The sequence below is a fragment of the Nicotiana tomentosiformis genome, chromosome 4, assembly GCF_000390325.3.
Source record: "Nicotiana tomentosiformis chromosome 4, ASM39032v3, whole genome shotgun sequence".
NCBI classification, from domain to species: domain Eukaryota; kingdom Viridiplantae; phylum Streptophyta; class Magnoliopsida; order Solanales; family Solanaceae; genus Nicotiana; species Nicotiana tomentosiformis.
In genome coordinates, this window is record NC_090815.1 from 11,467,842 (window position 1) to 11,490,438 (window position 22,597).

Genomic DNA, 22,597 nt, shown 5'->3' on the forward strand with positions numbered 1-22,597 from the left:
GGTTTTGGCAGAATTTCCGCAAAGGCCGTCAAAAAAACAAATTGTAGTCAGTAGTATTTGAACTTATAACTTTTCAAAGATTTTGAACCCCTTGACCGCTAAGTTATACTTTTGGGCTGTGTCAAAGAGGTTCAAAATTTAATATATAGAAATAAAAAAATAGATTTTGCCTTATATATACCGTGTAATATTTCGACGAAGGGGGTTCGGATGAACCCTTCCGTCCCTAAATCCGCCCTTGCAACAAACAGTCGCTTTAACATAAGAAAAAGTTGTGAAGACCTTCATCTTTACGCTACAACAGCAAAGTGTACAAAATCAGGCAAATACGTATAGGAACTAACTACTAAGAGTCGGAGCCAGAATTTCAAGCTTATGAGTTCAGAATTTTAATTGTTTAAGTTATTGAGTTCTAAATTAATAATTTACATATATTTAATGGATTTTTTAAGTTAAATACAGAATTTGAATCAAAGCTACTAAATTTCAGCCGAACCCGCTCCTAATACTCTAGCTCAGCCATGATAACTACTCAGCAGTCACTCTCCTTCCATCTACCATATTCTTCTTCTGCAGCTGTCTTCTGTCAAATTATTTAACATATCATGAGCCATTATATTCGCATTCCACCGCGAGGGGAAAAAAAGAAGAAGGAAGCATCGTTAATGGAAGCTGGCATTTTGGAAGAATTTTCTAAATTTGAGTTGAAGTGCATTTCAATGTTATTGATATACGTTTGGGATTCGAGTCTGGGAATAGCTCCGTATGGTGATTCTGGTATTGGGAGCGCGTCCGGATGTGGATTTGGAGGTCCGTAGGTCATTTTGAGGTCATTTGACGAATTTCGGAATTTAAAGGTTTTTGGGGATTTGATCGGGAGTGGTCTTTTTCATATCGGGGTTGAAGTTCGTAATGTAGAAGTCTGGAATTTCAAAGTTTATTAAGTTTGAATTGGAGGGTGATCCGTAGTTTCGATGTTATTTGGCGTGATTTGAGACCTCGACTAAGTTCGTAATGTGTTTTGGGACGTGTTGGTATATTTGGTTGAGGTCCCGAGGGCCTCAGGTGGATTCCGGTTGGTCAACATATCAACATGGAGTTTTGTTGTGTTGTTGAAGGGTCTGAGTTCTGGTGTAATCACACCTGCAGAAAAAGGGCCGCAGGTGCGATGCCGCAGAAGCGACAAGGCAAACACAAAAGCGGAGGTTGGCCAAAAGGCTTGGGCCGCAGAAGCGCGTACGCACGCGCAGGTACGCACGCGCAGATGCGCTGCATGGGGTGTAGGTGCGGGGGCTGTTGGGCCGAGGTTGAACCACACCTGCGATGGAATTTTCGCAGGTGCGGAGCCGCATGAGCGGCTGTTGGACCGCAGAAGCGGAAATCGTGGCTGGGCAATGTGGTTCTTTAAGAACGGGACTTCGCTTATTTTTCCTCCATTTTTCTTTCTGTTGGGGCTAATTTGGAGAGCTTCAAAGGGGGATTTTCATCAAGAAATACAAGGTAAGTGATTTTCACTTATTGCAAGTTAAATACATAGTTTGTATAAGGATTTAAACATGGAAATTAGTAGAAATTTGGGATTTTGAAGAAAAACCTAAAATTAATATATTTGAATTTTGACCACGAAATTCGACATAAACTTTGGAATAAATTATATATTTGAGTTTGGGGTGTTATGGGTAAAGTTTATTTTCGAAAATATTCGAATTCCGGGCACGTGGGCCCGAGGGTGATTTCATCGATTTTTCGAGCGGAGTTGAAAATTATTGTAAATTGAATTATAATGAGTATTAGGGTATATATTTATGGGTTTGCACATTTATTGACTAGTTTTGAAACGATGGGCATCAATTTGAGTTGTTGGAAGGGCTTGGGAGTCGGTTATGGAATTTCGGAGCGAGGTAATTCTCCTTTCTAACCTTGTAAGAGAGAATTAACCCCATAGGTGAACTAATTTAATATGTGCTTCTATTTGTAGGGGCTACGTACGCACGAGGTGACGAGAGTCCGTGCGTAGCTACTATTATGCTTATGCCCGATTTGTCTAGGACCCAAATCATGTTATACTTGCGATGTTTTTGCAACCTACTTGTTAATTTAATTGCTTAAATCATATTGAAACTTGGTAAAGGAATTGTAAAAGGTTAAACTTTATTTTCTCGACCGTTAATGAGAATTGGTAATTCCTTGAATAATTGCCCGTTAATAAATCTTGAATTGGTTGTTTTAAATGTATTTTATCTTTTATGGAGCGGGCAGAATGCCTCGGTAGCAGGTAGATGCATCTATGATTCGCGTCGTTTGACCCTCGGCAGTGCATATTTTAAATATTTATATTGGATTGGGTCGTACGCCCTCGGCATGATTTGCGCATGATTGAAATGTTTGCCTTGGAATTTATGATGATTGATATTGCTTCATTGGCCTGAGATACAAAAATGATAAACGGTGAAAAATAAATTTGGAAATTTCTTATTAACACAACAATTGTTTACTTATTTCATGATATTAAGTTTACAACCGTTCTACGTAATCCATACTAAATTATATAATTGGTATTTTATTTATGGCCCATGGTAAATGTCGGAGCCGACCCCTCGTCACTATTTCTTCGTGGTTAGGCGGGATACTTATTGGGTACGCGTTGATTCACGTACTCATACTACACTTGCTGCATATTTTTGTGCAGGTACATATACGCCTAGTGGCCTGGTGGGCGCAGAGGCACGGTTATAACGGGGATTTAGGTGAGCTACATTCTATACTATAATCCGCAGCCATCAGAGTCTCCTTCAAAGTATTTATATTTTTTCTGTCCTATTTATATTTCAGACAAATGCTGTATTTTATTTTACATTCCTAATTGATGCTCATGCATTTGTGACACCAGGTTTTGGGGTGATTATGGGTTGTCCTATATTGAAGGATTTGATCGCTGCGGGTGCCACTATTTTAATATAAAACGACCACTAGTGAAAGAAGATTGAATTAGGGTGTACATTCAGTCGATTTGATCCGTTTTGGATTACTTCGGTTCGGTTCGATCCATTTTGAATTTATTCAATCCAATTTAAAATTTATTTTATGCATAAATAAATATGTGATATACCCCTTTCATCTACATGTAGCTGATTAATATTATATTATGTCTTTGATGCATCACTATAAAAAAAATTATAATTAATAAAATAACATTATATGGATAAAAAAAATAATTAGATTATATCCATCCAAATAAAATACGAACATCCATAAAAAAATAAGAGAAATTAACAAAAAGAACATAAAGAAAAGAAAGGGAATAACAAGAGCATCTGGAGAGTCTCGATCCCAGGTGTTGTGCATGGAATTTCAGCACTTCAATCATGGCATCTTCTGTCATTTTGTGACATGGGGTGCCACTTGTTCCTTATGTAGACGTTTTTGTGGAAAATACTAGTATGTATATAAAACTTTATTCGAGCAACCGGGTGGCATGCCACCCCCAATTCCATACATAGATCTGCCCCTGTATATAACATATATTGAACATCATTTATCAGAATTTTTTTCACTTATGAGGAAAAGGAATCATGACCCATGAGCTTAAGAGGGTATTTGGATTGACTTATTTTAAGTGCTTGTTGGTTTTTAAGCATTTTTTTAGATTTTGTGGTGTTTGACAATAATAAAAAATACCTAAAGGCACTTATTTTTAGGCATAAAAAGTACAAAAATAAGCCAAAAGGCAAAAGTTGAGTATTACCAACTTATACTTTTGGCTTTTAGCTTATAAGCTACTTTTTAAAAATCAATCAAAACACCCTCTAAGTGTGAGACAAAATAGATGTATTTAGTTCCCTTTTTACAAGGGAAAATGACACCGTATAACCGCTCTTAAAATAATAGTCGAATAATATATATTATTTTTTGTATATATATACATTTTATATGTTATATACTAAAATTATATAAATTTTATATTTTTTTTTGTTACCAAATATAAATAATTTCTGGCGCGGTGTAAAATTAATAATACCCCTTTTTACAATGTAGTTACGCGGCCCATTGGGTGATTTAGAAAAATGGTCTTGAAAGTGGGTGTTCTTGATTTTTTTACTTTGCTTGACTCCCGCAACAATTTTGACCTTAAAGGTTTACAAACGGAACAAGCCGGAGTAAAAACAAATGAACAACAAAGGTGATTGAGTGTAATTTCCTGCGGCTTCTTCAACCATGTATTGCTCATTAAACAATTATTATTTCGCACAGTCCACAAACAAAATGTCGGTCGGTGTCAATTAGTCTTGTTTAAAATATCTTAGTAGTCAACCATATTTTAACTTTTAATTGTTGGATGAAGCTCATTCCTAACTTGTGACTGGTAAAAAGTATTAGCATTAATTAATGATTTGATTAACATATTAATGCATGTCATACAAATTAAATGGACTGACTAGACTCTCACTAATTACCAAATATTATATACAGTAAAGAATAAAAAAATGATATTGTATAGCCGCTATAAAAATAATAGTCAAAAAAATATATATAATTTATATATTTTCTTGTATATATATACATCATGTATGTTATATATAAAAATTATACCATTTTTCGTCTAGCAAATATAAATAATTTTTGACACGGGTTAAAAGTAATAATACCACGGATTAAAAAATTGGAGCTTAATGGCTAAGATTCTTAATTTATTCGTCCAAGTGTACGTAATATGTTGAATTATTTTGACTCGCAAAACCGAAAGATCGATAACTCACCATGATTTGATAAGAACTTCTTGCTGCTGTAAGCCATTATCTTCAGATACATTAAAAAAAGAAAACAAAATACTATATCATGTAAAGCAAATTGATTATTTTGACTATGTTACCAGAAAATCTTCTTATATAAACTGGATAGCATCCATGTCCTTAAGCAAAACAGCTATATATTCATCGAAATCAACGAAAATGTCTATTGTAAAAATCTTTCTTTGTCTATTTATAATTCTGATTATGGCACGACACACAGAAGCTCCGACTCAAGAGCAGAAAAGAAGCCAAGCCGAACATTTTCGAGTTTCTCTCGAGAGAAAGATAGCAATTATTAGGGTAGATTATGAAGATCATAACAGAAAAGAAAGAACGTACAAGTTCATGCATGAGTATTAAGCCTGGGGTACCTGATCCCCAACACCATTAATCCAAGAATTCCGAGTTATTCCTTCATATTTGAATGAAAGTATAATCGTATTTGAAGGTAATTTGTTGTAATTTGATGAGTTTTCTGAAGAGAATAAGCAGGAGCCATATTTCAAGAAAGCCAAAATACTAGTTGCATAGCCGAGCCAAAAAGAATGTTAGGGGCAGCTCTAAAGGCTGGACACTCAGGCCGTCGCCTTAAGCCCCAAAATTTAAAAGCCCCGAATTTATTTTAAATTCTTCTTATTATTATTATTATTATTATTATTATTATTATATATTATATAAATTATATAAATAATTAGTATAAAGAAAAGTGTTATAATTTTTTTTGTTATTTGATTGAGGTTATTTAATATCAATAAATTCATAAATTATGATAATTTTCTTTACTGATTAATTAGTATATTTGCTTCAGTCTTCAATTTTAATTTTACCCTTTTTATATAGAAATTAGGTTATATATCTATATTATTATAAAGGCATGAATAAAATATTAGAATACAAAAATAACCTTTTAATATTAAGTATAATAACTCACAATAAAAGGGCATAATCAGAATTCTAGACATTAGCCTTGTAATCCTATTAGTTTTAGAACATAATACTATACATTAGGAATCCTACATGATTACCTTTTGGAATCCTATTAGTATAATTATTTTCGGGCATAGATTTATAATACTACATGTTATACCTTTAGGAACATGTTAGATTTTATAGTAGTGTAATTACTTTCGATGTATAGACATAGTTTTAGCCATGTAATCTTATTACTTTTAGGATATACTTCTTAAAAAATTTCTATTACTAATTTAATTTGAAAACGTATTATGTTGTCCAAATCCATTTAAAAACATGAGAGCCCATATATCTATCTATATCTATATTATTATAAAAACATGAATAAAATGTTGGATTACAAAAATAACCTTTTAATATTAAGCATAATAACTCACAGTAAAAGGACATAATCGAAATTCTAGACATTAGCCATATAAACCTATCAGTTTTAGAACATAATACTACACGTTAGGACTCCTACATGATTACCTTTAGGAATCCTTTTAGTATAATTTTCGGGCATAGATATATAATACTATATGTTAGCATGTAAACCTAATACCTTTAGGAACATGCTAGATTTTCTATTAGTATAATTATTTTCGGTATATGGGTATATTTTTAACCATCTAATCTTATTACTTTTAGGATATACTTCTAAAAAAGTTTTTGTTACTAATTTAATTTAAAAATATATTATATTGTCTAAATCCATTTAGAAACATGAGAGCCTATACTATTATAAAAGCATGAATATAATATTAATAAGCCAAAATAGCCCTAAAATATTAAACAGAAGAACTCATATGAAATGACATAGCTGTAATAACTTATTTTTTTTGGACTATAATAACTTCTATGTTAATTTTTTAATATTTAATATTTTAAAATTAATACAATCTTTTCTATTGAATTCTTATGAAAAATATGTAGAAAGGTTTAATAAAATCAATTTCATAAGAATCCTCCATATTGGTAATAATTTACCACTCTATAATATTCAATACCAAAAAAGGTAATGCTAAACGGTCTGCATAAAGCGTTGAAATTGAGAAAAAAATTCCCATTATAATATATTATAATATTATATTTGAACTTCTTTCCTACTAAAATAATATTTTTTATTATTAATTTTTCGTGTAATATAGAAAAATATACCCAATTATTAAAGAACAATTAAGAAAATTTTTAACAATATAAATGTGTGAGAAAACAAAGAAAAAGGTTAGTAAGAGCCAATAACACTAATGAGATCTAAAAGTAGAATGTCAAATCGATAAAATTAGTGCTAGATAAAATTATAATTACGGTTAAATATTCAAACATGAGATGAACTAATATTAAGAATCTAAATCAACAGAAAATAAATTATATTTTATGTTAAAACCAAATAATCAAATATTTCAATTAAATATTTAGCAAGATAATCCAATTAAATTATTTTTTAAATTCATCATATGAGTAAAACTATTTTTCAAGTTAAAAAAAATCTTAAGGTACATAAATTTATTCCATAAAAGAGTGTTAGAGATTAAAAAAAATAGACCACAAAGTAAAAAAGATTAGTATAATATTAAGAAGGCCTTACAAGTGTTTAAGGAAGTATAATCAAAACTTAATCCTGGACAAGAATAAGCTTTCAACACTGTATTATAAAAAAGTCGACTCTGGTATAGTGGTATTATTCTTTGTAGATGCTCCCGGCGGAATCGAAATAATATTCCTATGTCATGCATTTCTTACAAATGTCAGAGCAAGAGACATGATATTGTTAGCAATAAGATCAAGTGATGTACAAGCAACGATTTTATTATGAGGTCGTACAACTCACTTTAAATTTGATGTACCTCTTCAAATAACTTGTAATGACCCGACTGGTCGTTTTGAGTATTACAGCCATGTTCCCCCATTTACTATTTAATTTATGCTTTACAGTTGTTATATGACTTGCCGGGGTAATCGGTTCGGGTCCGGTGAGGTTTTGGAATGAATTGAGACACTTAGTCTCCAAGATGAAAACTTAAGTTGAAAAGGTTGATCGGATATTGAATTATGTGTAAACGACCCTCGAATAGAATTTTGATGATTCCAATAGCTCTGTATGGTGATTTTGGACTTAGGAGCATATCCGAAAAATTATTTGGAAGTCCGTAGTTAAATTAGGCTTGAAATGGCTAAAATAAAAATTTAAGTTTGGAAGTTTGACCGGGGAGTTAACTTTTTGATATCGGGGTCGGAATCCGATTCTAGAAATTGGAATAGGCCTCTTATGTCATTTATGACTTGTGTGTAAAATTTGAGGTTAATCGGACTTGATTTGATAGGTCTCGACATTGAATGTAGAAGTTAAAAATTCTTAGTTTCATTAAGCTTGAATTGGAGTATGATTCGTGGTTTTAGCGTTGTTTAATGTGATTTGAGGTCTTGACTAAGTTTGTATGATGATTTAAGACTTGTTGGTGTATTTGGTGGCCTCGGGCGTGTTTCGGGGTAGTTTCGGACCAAGTTTGGCTGGGTTGCTGCTGCTGATGTTGTTCTTCGCGAACGCGAAGGGACTCACACGTTCGCGAAGAGGAAATTTGGACTGAGCCATTTTGTGATTCGCGTTCACGATTGAGGGCACGTGTTCATGAAGGTTCGAGGGGCAAGCCTACGCGTTCGCGATTGGGGCCTCTCATTCGCGTAAGGGAAAGCTGGCCTAGGTGAGTTTGGTCCTCGCGTTCGTGATTGAGCCGCCTGGTGAAGCATCGCGTTTGCGATTCCAAGCTCGCGTTCGCGTAAGAGAAACTCCGAGCAGCACAAAAATGTGCTTCGCGAACGCGTGGAAGCTTCCGCGTTCGCGAAGAAGGAATGCCTGGACAGAATGTTTAAGTTCTAAAATGAGACTTCCATTTTTGTCAATTTGGAGCTCGGAAAGAGGCGAATTTTGGGAGAATTCCAAGAAAAATAACGGAAAAAGTATTCTTAACTCAATATTGGTCAAATTACCCCAATCCATGATTTTTTTAAACATTTAATCAGTGATTTAAGTTGGAAAATTGTGAAAACCCTCTTGGTTTAATTTGAAGATTTGAGGGTAGAATTGATGTCGGAATTTGCTAAAATTTATATGGTTGGACTCGTGGTTGAATGAGAGATCGTATTTTATAACTTTTGTTGGGTTTCGAGACATGGTCCCCACAGATAATTTTTGAGTTAAATTTCGGATTTTGTTGTAAAATTTATATTTTGATATAAAATTAATTTCAATAACTTGTATTGACTGAATCGAATTAAATGTGACTAGATACGAGTCTTTCGGAGACCAATTCGCGAGGCAAAGGCATAGTAGAGTAAGGAACTACACGGTTTGATGTAAGTAACATTTCTAAACTTGGTTCTGAGAGTATGAATCCCTGAATTTTGTGTTATATCAATTGTTTGGAGGTGACGCACATGCTAGGTGGAGGGCGTGTGGGCGTGCACCATAGAAATTGTGACTTGAATAAATTCTGTAGAGTTGTAAAATTAATGAATCATGTTATTATCCGCATATTCTCCATGTGTTAGAAAAATTGAGCCGAGACTCATATTAAAGATCATGTTTAGGCTACGTGCCGATATTTTAGGACCAATAGGGTCGTGTTCCTGTTGAATTAATTATTTTGAAATGTATATTTCATACTCAGTCATGTTCATCCATTGTGAGAATATTTATGGGATCGAGTTGCGCGTCGCAGCATGCCATATTGACTTTATATATATTATTATTATATGGATCGGGGTCGCCCTCCTACAGGAGGCTTATAGGCTTTATTATTATATGGATCGGAGCTGCCTGCCTGCAGCAGGCCATATCAGCTTTATATCACGCTTGGGATGAAGGAGCCCCTCCGGAGTCTGCACCCCCACAGTGAGCGTAGATGATTTATATTCGGAATGGACTTCCTAGGGCATGTACTTGCCTTACTTATTTATATTTGTGATGAATTTCTCTGGACGTGGATCTTGTCTAAATCATTTATAATTTTGGGGATAAATTTACCCCTGGGTTGGATTTGGCCTTATACGATACTGAGTCACTAACTGTCAGTTGATGTATATATATAAGGGATGGAACTTCTCTGGGCTGGATTGGCCATATACAGTACTGAGTGACCGAGTAATTTATGATCGTGAGTACACGAGGTTTTCCATTGAGATGCCATATTTCTCATATTATTCAGTATTGATCTATTTTACTTGTATTGACTGTTGAACTTGAAAGCATGCCTATATTTATGTACTGTTATTTCTATATTGGAATTTACCTGCTGAGCTTGTAACTACTTTTAGCCCAAAGTTTAGTCTTGTTACTTATTGAGTTGGTTGTACTTATACTACACTTTGCACCTCGTGTGCAGATCCAGGTGCTTCCGGACACTGCGACTGTTAGAATTCAGAGTGTTATTAGTTAGAGACTATCAAGGTAGTTGCCTGGCGTCCGCTGACCTTGACTCTCTTCCTTTCAGTTATTGTATTATTCTATATTTTCAGACAGTGTTTTTATTAGTCAGACTTTGTTATTATTTAGATGCTCATGTACTCAGTGACACCGGGTTTTGGGAGTATATTTATACCTGTATTTGTGAGATTTTTCCACTGGATTTAAATATTATATTTTCAAACTTAAGAGAAATTGGGGTTTATTGAGGTTGTTGGCTTGCCTAGTATTGAGATAGGCGCCAACACGACAGTTGAGATTTTAGGTCGTGACATAACTGAAATAACCACCATAAAATATATCAAAGCAGAGAAATAGTGCTAAATTTATAAAGAAAGCAAAAGTGATAATATGGGATGAAGCGCTTTTGGCTAAGCGTCAAACAATCGAAATAATCGCCCAGAGTTTTAGAAATATATTGGATATCAATGAACCGTTTGGTGAAAAAAGTAATAGTTTGGGAGGTGATTTCTGTCAACTACGATTAGTAGTTTCAAAATTTCCCAAAGTAGAAACTATAAAAATTAGCTTGCCAAAATTATACTTATGACCTCAAATGAAAAATATTCAAATGACAAGAAATATAAAAGTAAGAACAAATCCAACATTCAGTGACTTCTTGCTTCGTGTCGGAAACGAAGGAGAGCATACAATAAAAGATGATTTGGTTCTTTTAGAACACTTGGTTATCAACTCCAATGATAATAGTAATGCATTTAATAAGGAAAATATTTCCATCATAAGATTGAAACGCAATTTGTGCAAAATTACATGATAAAAATTAAAGAGCTATCTTAGCTAGCAAATATGAATATGTTGATTAACTAAATAAAAGGTTGATTGCTAAGTTTTATGGTAAAAATAAAATATTTTTAATTTTTGACTCAGCAGAACATGATACCAACAATTACTATCAAGAAGAATACTTAAATACTTTAATACCAAATACCCTTCTACCGTACATATTTGTTGTCAAGTTCATTATTTCTTACGTATGTTAGTGTCACCATATATATATATATATATATATATATATATATATATATATATATATATATATATATATAATAGACTAAGTTAAAATTGATCTTCAATTGCATATAGGTTGATTTTGAAGAAAAATATTGTCACCACCCAAAAATTACACCTGTCGTGATGGCGCCTATCCCGATACTAGGCAAACTGACTACATCAAAAACCCACAATTTCTTTTAAGTTTGAAAATATAATATTTAAACACAATCCACAAGTCTCGCAAATATCGATACAAACTCTCCCAAAACCTGGGGTCCCTGAGTACATGAGCATCTATACATTATAAGTGTGGGAAAAATCTGGTCTATAATAATAATCTGAGGCTAAATACAATAACAAAAGGATAGGGAAGGAGAGACAAGGTCTGCGAAATATGGTAGCTACCTCTGAATGTCCGAAAAATCGACTGTGCGAAAGAATCAACACACACTGTATCTGGGATCACCTGGATCTGCACACGAAGTGCAGGATGTAGTATGAGTACAACTAACTCAGTAAGTAACAATAATAAATAAAGAACTGAAAGTAGTGACGAGCTTCTCAGCTAAGTCCAAATACAATACTTTCCAATATAAAAGAGTAGGCATGCTCTCAAGTTCAACATTTAAGATTTCACTGAAATTTTATATCAAGTTTGACCGAACCAGAAAATAATGTTTTTTGCAAAATTTCCAAATAGTGATATATGACAGCTGAAATGCAGCAAATAATGCAATCAATGCATCCTCTTAGAGTAACAGTCACTCAGTCCTTCCATTCACTCCAACCTCACAGTCACTCTTTCCTCACAGTCACTCGGCATTCGCACTCAGTCGGTACATGCGCTCACTGGGGGTGTGTACAAACTTCGGAGGGCCTTCATCCCAAGCGCTATAACAAGTCAATCATGGCATAAATCAATAAACATGATGCGACGTGCAACCCGATTCATAAATATCCTCACAATTAGGCCATCGACCTCACTCAGTCATCAACCTCTCTAGTCTATCGGACTCTCAAAAATCATGATAAGCAGCCCAAAAATAGTGATATGATGCATCAATAATAAATAAGAGAGACTGAGGTATGATATAAAATGAATAAACATGATTGAGTAAAAAATTACAATTTGAACATATTATTCAACCACAAAAATGACCCCAGTGGGTACCAACAATAACAGCATATGCCTAAGCATGATTTTTAATACGAGTCTCAGCTCAATTTTTTCTAACACGTAGAGAATGTACGGATATCAACAGATTATTCAACTACACAGTTCCATGGAATTTGACCAAGTTACCATTCCCATGGTGCACGCCCACATGCCTGTCACCTAGTACGTGCGTCACCTCAACGCAAATCACATAACACATAATCCGGGGTTTCATACCCTCAGGACCAAAATTAGAACTATTACTTACCTTAACCCATAAAATTCTTTATTCCGCTATGCCCTTGCCACGAGAATTGGTCTCTGAAAGCCTCGTATCTAGCCACAATTAATTCTATTCAATCAATACCAATTATTGTAATTAATTCCATAAGAAAATACTAATTTTCCAATAAAAATACGAAATTAACTCAAATATCGCCTGTGGGGCCCACGCCTCAAAAACCCGACAAAAGTTACAAAATCCAAAATCCCATCCGACCATGAGTCCAACCATATAAATTTCACCAAATTCTAACATCAATTCAACCCTCAAATCGCCAATTAAAGTCTTTGAAGATTTCTACCATTTTCAACCCAATCGTTACCCATTTGAATTCAATAATCTTTCCATAAACTTTATTGGTATGTGTATGCATAAATAATACTCTAACACCCAAGAATCATACTTTTAATTACCCATCTTTACTCCAACCCGAAATTGAAGAATTGGGGAAAGAAATTCTTACCTCTTTGAAGCCCTAGCAAGATCCTTGTGAAATCTTCAAATATTGAACAAGAATTGATGGATAAATGACTAAGTCTTCACTTTCTCTCTCTAAAATGGTCTCGCCTCTCTCTAAAATGTCAGATTTTGGCTAAAACATGAGCTTCAAGGGCTATAAATCGAAGTCGGGTCGGGTCAAAAATTAGAAAGAATGGAAGCACCGATGCAATTATGCGATCGTATAACAGGTATGCGGTCCGCATATTGGCCGCATAATTTGGCCTCAAAAACTGGACGTGACTGACCCGGTCTGCGGTCATTATGCGGCCCGCATTCCTGTTCTGCGTTCACATAATGCACCGCAGAACAGGTCTGCGGTCGCATAATGCACCGTAGATTTTCCTCAAATCTTGCCCCTCTCCTGATCCACTTTGCGACCATTATGCGGTCCGCAGAGTGATTCTGCGAATGCATAGTGGTCGTAGATATGACCCTTTTTCTGACAAAATTTTCCTTTACATATCGGTGCATTGTTCAACCCAAAAAGTCCGAGCCGCACAAAATCTTTGTTTCCATGGAACTGTCTATAATCTTTGTACTAATTGATCTACCTCGACACCACAAAACCTTAATTTCCTTAGCAAAAGTTCTTCCAGGTCATTACACATAAGACAACATCCGGTCAACCGTTCAAATTAATTTATAAACCTTGGAACTAAGTGTTCCAAATCATTCCAAAACCTCACCGGACCCGAACCAATTACCCCCGACAAGTCACATAACTAATGTAAGATATAAATTGAGCAGTAAATGGGGGAACGGGGTTGTAATACTCAAAACGACCGGTCGGGTCGTTACATTCTCCCCCTCTTAAACAAACGTTCGTCCTCGAACGGGTTTAGAATTATACTTGGAGTCTCAAATAGGTGTGGATACTTGCTCTATATCTCCCGCTCAGTCTCCCAAGTAGCTTCTCCGACTGGCTGGCCTCTCCATTATGTTCTTTGATCTCAACTTCGAATCTGCCGGTCTAAAGTGGCCACCGAATCCACATCATAAGTCAAATTACCGTCCAACTGTACTGTACTGAAATCCAAAATATGAGACAGATCCGCGACATACTTTCGGAGCATGGATACATGGAACACTGGATGAACACCTGATAGACTGAGTGGCAAAGCAAGTTCATAGCCACTTCTCTAATTTTCTTAAGTATCTCAAAAGGCCCAATATACCGAGGGCTCAACTTTTCCTTCTTCCCGAACTTCAACACACCCTTTATTGGTGAAATTTTGAGCAGAACCTTCTCCCCAACCATGTAAGCAACATCACGGACCTTCCTGTCGGCATAACTCTTCTGTCTAGACTGCGACGTGTGAAGCCGCTCCTGAATCACTTTAACCTTCTCCAAAGCATCCTGAATCAAGTCAGTACCCAATAGACTAGCCTCACCGGCTCAAATCAACCAACCGATGATCGACACCGTCTCCCATATAATGCCTCATACGGAGCCATCTGAATACTCGACTGGTAGCTGTTATTCTAAGCAAACTCCGCGAGTGGCAGAACTTTATCCCAAGAACCTCCAAAATCAATGACACAAGCGCGTAGCATATCCTCCAATATCTGAATAGTGCATTCGGACTGCCTGTCTGTCTGAGGGTGAAATGTTGTACTCATCTGAACCTGTGTGCCCAATTCTCGCTGCACTGCTCTCCAAAATTGTGATGTAAACTGTGTGCCCCGATCTGAAATGATGGACACCGTCACACCGTGTAGGCCAACAATCTCGCGGATATAAATATCAGACAACCGCTCCAAAGAATAATTAGTACCAACTGAAATAAAATACGCGGATTTGGTCAACCGATCTACAATCACCCAAACCGCATCAAACTTTCTCAATATCCGTGGAAGCCCAACAACGAAGTCCATGGTAATACGCTCCCATTTACACTCCAGAATTTCAAGTCTCTGAAATAATCCTCCCGGTCTATGATGCTCTTACTTTACCTGTTGACAATTTAAACACTGAGCTACAAACCCAACTATATCTTTCTTCATTCGCCTCCACCAATAATGATGCCTCAAATCCTGACACATCTTTTCGGCACCTAGATGAATGGAGTATCGTGAACTGTGAGATTCCTGGAGAATCAACTCACGCAAACCATCTACATTAGGCACACATAGCCTGCCCTGCATCCGTAATACACTGTCATCCCCAATAATGACCTCCTTGACATCACTGTGCTGAACTGTGTCCTTAAGGACAAGCAGATGGGGATCATCATACTGGTGCTCCCTAATGCGATCATATAAAGAAGACCGAGAAACCACACAAGCCAAAACATCCAATCTAACAAACGGGTTAGCCAAGGCCTGAACACCCAAGGCTAAAGGAATCTCTGCAACCGATAAATATGCTAAGCTGCCCAAACTCTCCGCTTTACGACTCAAGGCATCGGCCACCACATTGGCCTTTCCGGGATGATAGAGAATTGTGATATCATAATCCTTAAGCAACTCCAACCACCTTCGCTGCCGCAAATTAAGATCCTTCTGTTTAAACAAATGTTGTAGATTCCGATGATCAGTGTAAATCTCACAATGGACCCCGTACAAATAATGCCGCCAAATTTTCAAGGCATGAACAATAGTTGCTAACTCGAGGTCGTGGACCGGATAATTCTTCTCATGTACCTTTAACTGTCTGGCCGCATAGGCAATCACCGTATCGTCTTGCATAAGCACTGCATCGAGACCAATACGCGACGTGTCACAATAAACAGTATAAGACCCTGAACCCGTAGGCAACACCAATACTGGAGCTGTTGTTACATCCCGTACTTTAATATTAGGATGAGTCGTAGTAATTCATATGTGCTTGAACGGATTAAGACCATTTATGAGGTTATAAAGGATTTGTGACTATATTATTGTAAGACCCCGTAAGTTTAACAACCTTGATACCGTAATATTCATTTGATATTGTATTTTGAGTGGAACATTTTTGTAAAAGAAGGTTTGAAAAATATAATTTTATATAGTTATTAATATTACTACTTTCGAATATGCTTTAAATTATACATAATATGAAAAAGTTTATAAATAAGATTTTCTTTATTGTAAAAATAAAATAGAAATTATTTTCTCACAAGAAAAGAAGGTTATCTTTTTAACATTTTAAGAATTAAGCAGACGAAATATTTTTCTCTTTGTATGAGATTAGGAAAATTAGAAGTTGAGAGAATATATATATATATATATATATATATATATTTACACAGATATTTTAATGAAATAATAGTGTATATATTTATTTTATATGGTACCACATGACCATGATAGTAGGGTACATAAATAAAGTGTGTTAAAAATGGGTAGTATTTTAAGTAATTTGAGATAATTTTTAATTATGCGCGTAAATTGGTAATTATCAAAAATGGTTGGGATAAGAACATCACGTGGCAATGATATGTGATATATTAAAGTGACTATTGAATCACTTTGATAAGGTGGCATCTCTTAACTATAATACAATCATCCCCCCTCCCCCCCTCTTAACTATAATACAATCACCCCCCTAATTCATTAAGGATGTCTAAGATATTAAAAATCTTGAACCTTCTCAAGTTTGAATAGCAATTTTGCCAAACAATGAAATATGGAGAGAGCTAATTAGCTGATCCTCTCTTCAATCGTTCTTAGTTTGAATCGCAATATCAAAATTTAAACTCTTAAATTTTATCTTTACTCTTTCTTTCTAAGTGTATTTACTTCTTTTTCTTGCCTTTAATATGTGAAGTATAAATTTGACCAAAATAAAAGGTAAGTGTAGTATAGAGATAGTAGAGGTTGAGTTGGATATGTAGTTTTATTGGGAATGTTGAGTGTTGAGAGATTTGAATACAGGAATGAGAGCCAAAAGATGAGTTACGTGACCTTCTGATAATTCCCTAGTCGACAACACTACCTTCTATCTCACTGGTTCATGCGGCTCAGATCTCAATTTCTTAAGGGGTTCAGGTATGTTAAGGTTATCCCATCTTTCTTTTGGCATGATCCAAGCAACGATACGTAAACGTAATGTTATTTCATAAGTGTTTCTACTCTTAGCAGTTAAGGATGTCTACGTTATTCATTCCTGTAAAATGATATTCAAGCATGTCTAAGTATGTATCTAGTCCCTATTGAGGTATATGATAGAGATGTTAATATTTATAATATAGTGATACATGTACATGCATCTTCATGCTTTTATCACCGTGCTACGGTAGGTCGGGCAGTTACCACCGGCTGGGCAGTTATGCATCATTATTTACCGTTGGTTGGGTAGACATGCGTATGCATTTACCACCGTGCTACGGCCGGTCGGGCAGCTACCACCGGTTGGGCAGTTATGTATCATTATTTATCACCGGTTGGGCAGACATGCATATTCATTTACCATCGAGCTACGGTTGATCGGGCAGTCATGCATTTACCACAGAGCTACGGTCGGTTGGGCAGTTACATATTTACCACCGAGCTATGGTCGGTCGGGCAGTCATGCATTTACCACCGCACTACGGCTGGTCGGGCAGTTATCACTGATCAGTTGGGCAGTCATGCATCATACGATACGGATAATAGAAACAGTCTCAAAGAGAAGCATTATATATAAGTATGATAAGTAGGTATATATATGGTGGCACTTCAGAGATTCTGGTTGATTCTTATATGTCTTTAAAGTAATGTGGACTTACTGTTATGTTTCAGTTCTGCCTTACATACTCAGTATATTATTCGTACTTACGTCCTTTTGTTGGGGACGCTGCATTTATGCCTGCAGGTATAGATAATAAGTTTGGCGAGCCCTCATAGTAGACGAGACTGGTATTCAGCAAAGGATCGGTAAGACTCTACCTCATTCAAGGTGCAGCCGATTCTATGAGTCATCGTGTCAGAGTTTTGCTAAAAACTTATGGGTAGGCCGGTACCCTGTCCCATTTGATGTCAAATAATCTTAGAGGCTTTGTAGACAGAGTTTCATTTTGTACAGTATGTCAGTGGCCTTGACGACCCATATGTATTCATGTTTTAAGAAAGATGGTTCATTGATACAATGTTTTCCCACTTACAGTTGTATATTATGAGTGGTGGCCATGTGGGCCCATTATAGTTACAAAAGGAATGAGTTTGGTTAACTCGACCTATGTATGTTCTAGTTTTGGTCGAACGATCATGAATTACAGAGTGGTTCGCTCGGGTCTGGACGACACAGGGTGCCAGCCACGCCTCCCCAGGTTTGGGGCGTGACAAAGTGGTATGAGAGCGGGTTGTGTCCTAGGGAGTCTACAAAGTCGCGCCTAGTAGAGTCTCACTTATGGGTGTGTTGCGCGCCACATTTATAATTGAGAGGCTATAGGGCATTTAGGAAATGTTACCCTTCTTTTGTTTCCAGATCGTGCCATAGAGCTGAGTCGTAAGAAGTTAGTATGAAACTTTCACCAGATTTTGTATGCACCAGAGGTGCAGGTATCACAGTAGAGCTTTAAGGCGTAATTTTTACCTATGTGGAAGGGAGGTTATGAAAGAAACAGATGATACGATGCGAGATTGAAAAGTGAGTAAGGTAAAGGTAAAGAAGATACGAGATACTCAAGTACAAAAGATTGTGAATAGTCGAGACTTCAAATAGAGGTTGGGTTTTAGTTTAGTTTACAGAGGAGACCCTAGCAAAAGTTTTGTAAATCTCTAAGAGTTAACATTCAAGGACGAATGTTTCTAAAGGGGGGAAGGATATTACATCCCGTACTTTAATATTAGGATGAGTCGTAGTAATCCATATGTGCTTGAAGGGATTAAGACCATTAATGATGTTATAAAGGATTTGTGACTATGTTATTGTAAGACCCCGTAAGTTTAACAACCTTGATACCGTTATATACATTTGATATTGTATTTTGAGTGGAATATTTTTGTAAAAGAAGATTTGAAAAATATAATTTTACATAGTTATTAATATTACTACTTTCGAATATGCTTTAAATTATACATAATATGAGAAAGTTTATAAATAAGATTTTTTTTATTGTAAAAAAAAATAGAAATTATTTTTTCATAAGAAAAGAAGGATATCTTTTTACCATTTTAAGAATTAAGCGTACGAAAAGTTTTCGCTTTGTATGAAATTAGGAAAATTAGAAGTTGAGAATATATATATATATATATATATATATATATTTACATGGATGTTTTAATAAAATAATAATGTATGCATTTATTTTATATGGTACCGCATGACCATGATAGTAAGGTACATAAATAAAGTGTGTTAAAAGTGGATAGTATTTTAAGTAATTTAAGATAATTCTTAATTATGCGGGTAAATTGGTAATTATCAAAACTGGTTGGGATAAGAACATCACGTGGCAATGATATGTGATATTTTAAAGTGACTATTGAATCACTTTGATAAGGTGGAATCTCTTAACTATAATACAATCACCCCCCCCCCCCCCAAAAAAAAATTCATTAAGGATGTCTAAGATATTAAAAATCTTGAACCTTCTCAAGTTTGAATAGCAATTTTGCCAAACAATGAAATATGGAGAGAGCTAATTAGCTGATCCTCTCTTCAATCGTTCTTAGTTTGAATCGCAATATCAAAATTTAAACTCTTAGATTTTATCTTTACTCTTTCTTTCTAAGTGTATTTACTTCTTTTTCTTGCCTTTAATATGTGAAGTATAAATTTGACCAAAATAAAAGGTAAGTGTAGTATAGAGATAGTAGAGGTTGAGTTGGATATGTAGTTTTATTGGGAATGTTGAGTGTTGAGAGATTTGAATACAGGAACGAGAGCCATTCTCATACCTTTGAGACAGTTTGTTCTTCGATGATGATATGTTGTTTCTTTTTTCAACTTCTTATTGCCAAAAGATGAGTTACGTGACCTTCTGATAATTCCCTAGTCGACAACACTACCTTCTATCTCACTGGTTCATGCGGCTCAGGTCTCAATTGCTTAAGGGGTTCAGGTATGTTAAGGTTATCCCATCTTTCTTTTGGCATGATCCAAGTAACGATATGTAAACGTAATGCTCTTTTATAAGTGTTTCTACTCTTAACAGTTAAGGATGTCTACATTATTCATTCCTGTAAAATGATATTCAAGGATGTCTAAGTATTTATCTAGTCCCTATTGAGGTATATGATAGAGATTTTAATGTTTATAATATAGTGACACATGTACATGCATCTTCATGCATTTACCACCGTGCTACGTCCGGTCGGGCAGTTACCACCGGTTGGGCAATTATGTATCATTATTTGCTGCCGGTTGGGCAGACATGCATATGCATTTACCACCGTACTACGGTCGGTCGGGCAGTTATCACCGGTTGGGCAGTTATGTATCATTATTTACCACTGGTTGGGCAGACATGCATATTCATTTACCACCGAGCTACGGTCGGTCGGGAAGTCATGCATTTACCACCGAGCTACGGCCGGTCTGGCAGTCAAGCATTTACCACCGCGCTACGGTCGGTCGAAAAGTTACCACTGATCGTTTGGGCAGTCATGCATCATACGATATGGATAATAAAAACAGTCTCAAAGAGGAGAATTATATATAAGTATGGTAAGTAGGTATATATATATATATAGTGGTACTTCAGAGATTCATGTTGATTCTTATATGTCCTTAAAGTATTGTGGACTTATTGTTATGTTTTAGTTCTGCCTTACATACTCAGTACATTATTCGTACTGACGTCCTTTTGTAGGGGACGCTTGCCTGCAGGTATAGATAATTAGTTTGACGAGCCCTCATAGTAGACGAGATTGGCAATCAGCAAAGGATCGGTAAGACTCCACCTCATTCAGAGTGCAAAGTCTATGAGTCATCGTGTCAGAGTTTTGCTAAAAACTTATGGGTAGGCCGGTACCCTGTCCCATTTGATGTCAAATAATCTTAGAGGCTTTGTAGACAGAGGTTCATTTTGTACAGTATGTCAGTGGCCTTGACGACCCATATGTATTCATGTTTTAAGAAAGATGGTTCATTGATACAATATTTTCCCACTTACAGTTGTATATTATGAGTCGTGGCCATGTGGGCCCATGATAGTTACAAAAGGAATGAGTTTAGTTAACTCGACCTATGTATGTTCTAGTTTTGGTCGAACGATCATGAATTACAGAGTGGTTCGCTCGGGCCAGCACGACACTGGGTGCCAGCCACGCCTCCCCAGGTTTGGGGTGTGACAGCTCTTGTCAAAATTGTCTTGAGCTTCTAAAAGCTCTCTTCACATTCATCCAATCACCTGAACGGAGCACCTTTCTGGGTCAATTTAGTCATAGGCGATGCAATAGACGAGAAACCCTCCACGAAGCGACGATAATAACCGACAAAGCCGAGAAAACTATGAATCTCAGTAATTGAAGATGGCTTGGGCCAACTTTGAACTGCCTCTATTTTCTTCGGATCCACCTTAATCTCTTCACTGGACACTATGTGTCCCAAAAATACTACCGAACTAAGCCAGAACTCACACTTAGAAAATATGGCATAAAGTTTCTCATCTCTCAGTCTCTGTAGTACAATACTCCAGTGTCATGCATGCTCCTCCTGGCTACGTGAGTACACCAGGATATCATCAATACATACTACGACAAATGAGTCAAGATATGGTTGGAATACACTATTAATTAAGTGCATGAATGCTGTTGGGGCATTTGTTAACCCAAATGACATCACAAGAAATTCATAGTGACCATAACATGTCCTGAATGTCGTCTTTAGAATATCCGAATCCCGAATTTTCAACTAGTGGTACCCAGATCTCAAATCAATTTTGGAGAATACCATTACTCCCTTGAAGTTGGTCAAATAAATCATCAATACGCGGCATATGATACTTATTCTTGATTGTCACTTTGTTCAACTACCTGTAATCGATACACATCCGCATAGTACCATCTTTCTTTTTCACAAACAGAATCGGTGCACCCAAAGGCGACACACTAGGCCTAATAAACCCCTTATCAAGAAGTTCCTGAAGTTGATCTTTCAATTCCTTTAACTCAGCTGGTGCCATACGATATGGAGGAATAGAAATGGGTTGAGTTCCCTGCACCAAGTCAATACCGAAATCAATATCCCTGTCTGGCGGCATACCTAGTAGGTCTGCAAGAAATATATCCGAAAAGTCTCTCACTATCGGTACTGAATCAATAGTAGGTGTATCTACATCAACATATCTCACAAAAGATAAGTATGACAAACACCCATTCCCAACCATACGTTGGACTTTCAAATAAGAAATTACCCTGTTAGGAACATAATCTAGAGAACCTCTCCATTTAACCTTTGACAACCCCGACATTGTCACCGTCACGGTTTTGCGTGACAATCCAGAATAGCATGACATGGAGACAACCAATCCATACCCAGAATTACATCGAAATCAGCCATATTGAGCAATAAAAGATCAACTCTAGTCTCC

General features: G+C 36.0%; 1 protein-coding gene across 1 annotated transcript in view; it reads right to left on the reverse strand.

Annotated features, from left to right (window-relative positions):
- Positions 1 to 261: 261 nt before the first annotated feature.
- LOC104116849 (16 kDa phloem protein 1) overlaps positions 262 to 22,597 on the reverse strand; it is a 61,695-nt gene continuing 39,359 nt past the window's right edge. The window contains exons 5-6 of the mRNA XM_070199559.1: positions 530 to 583; positions 262 to 346 (exon numbers count right to left, since the gene is read on the reverse strand). Of these exons, the coding sequence (XP_070055660.1) occupies positions 533 to 583 (51 nt within the window). The 3' untranslated portion in view covers positions 262 to 346; positions 530 to 532. The remainder of the gene's footprint in view (positions 347 to 529; positions 584 to 22,597) is intronic.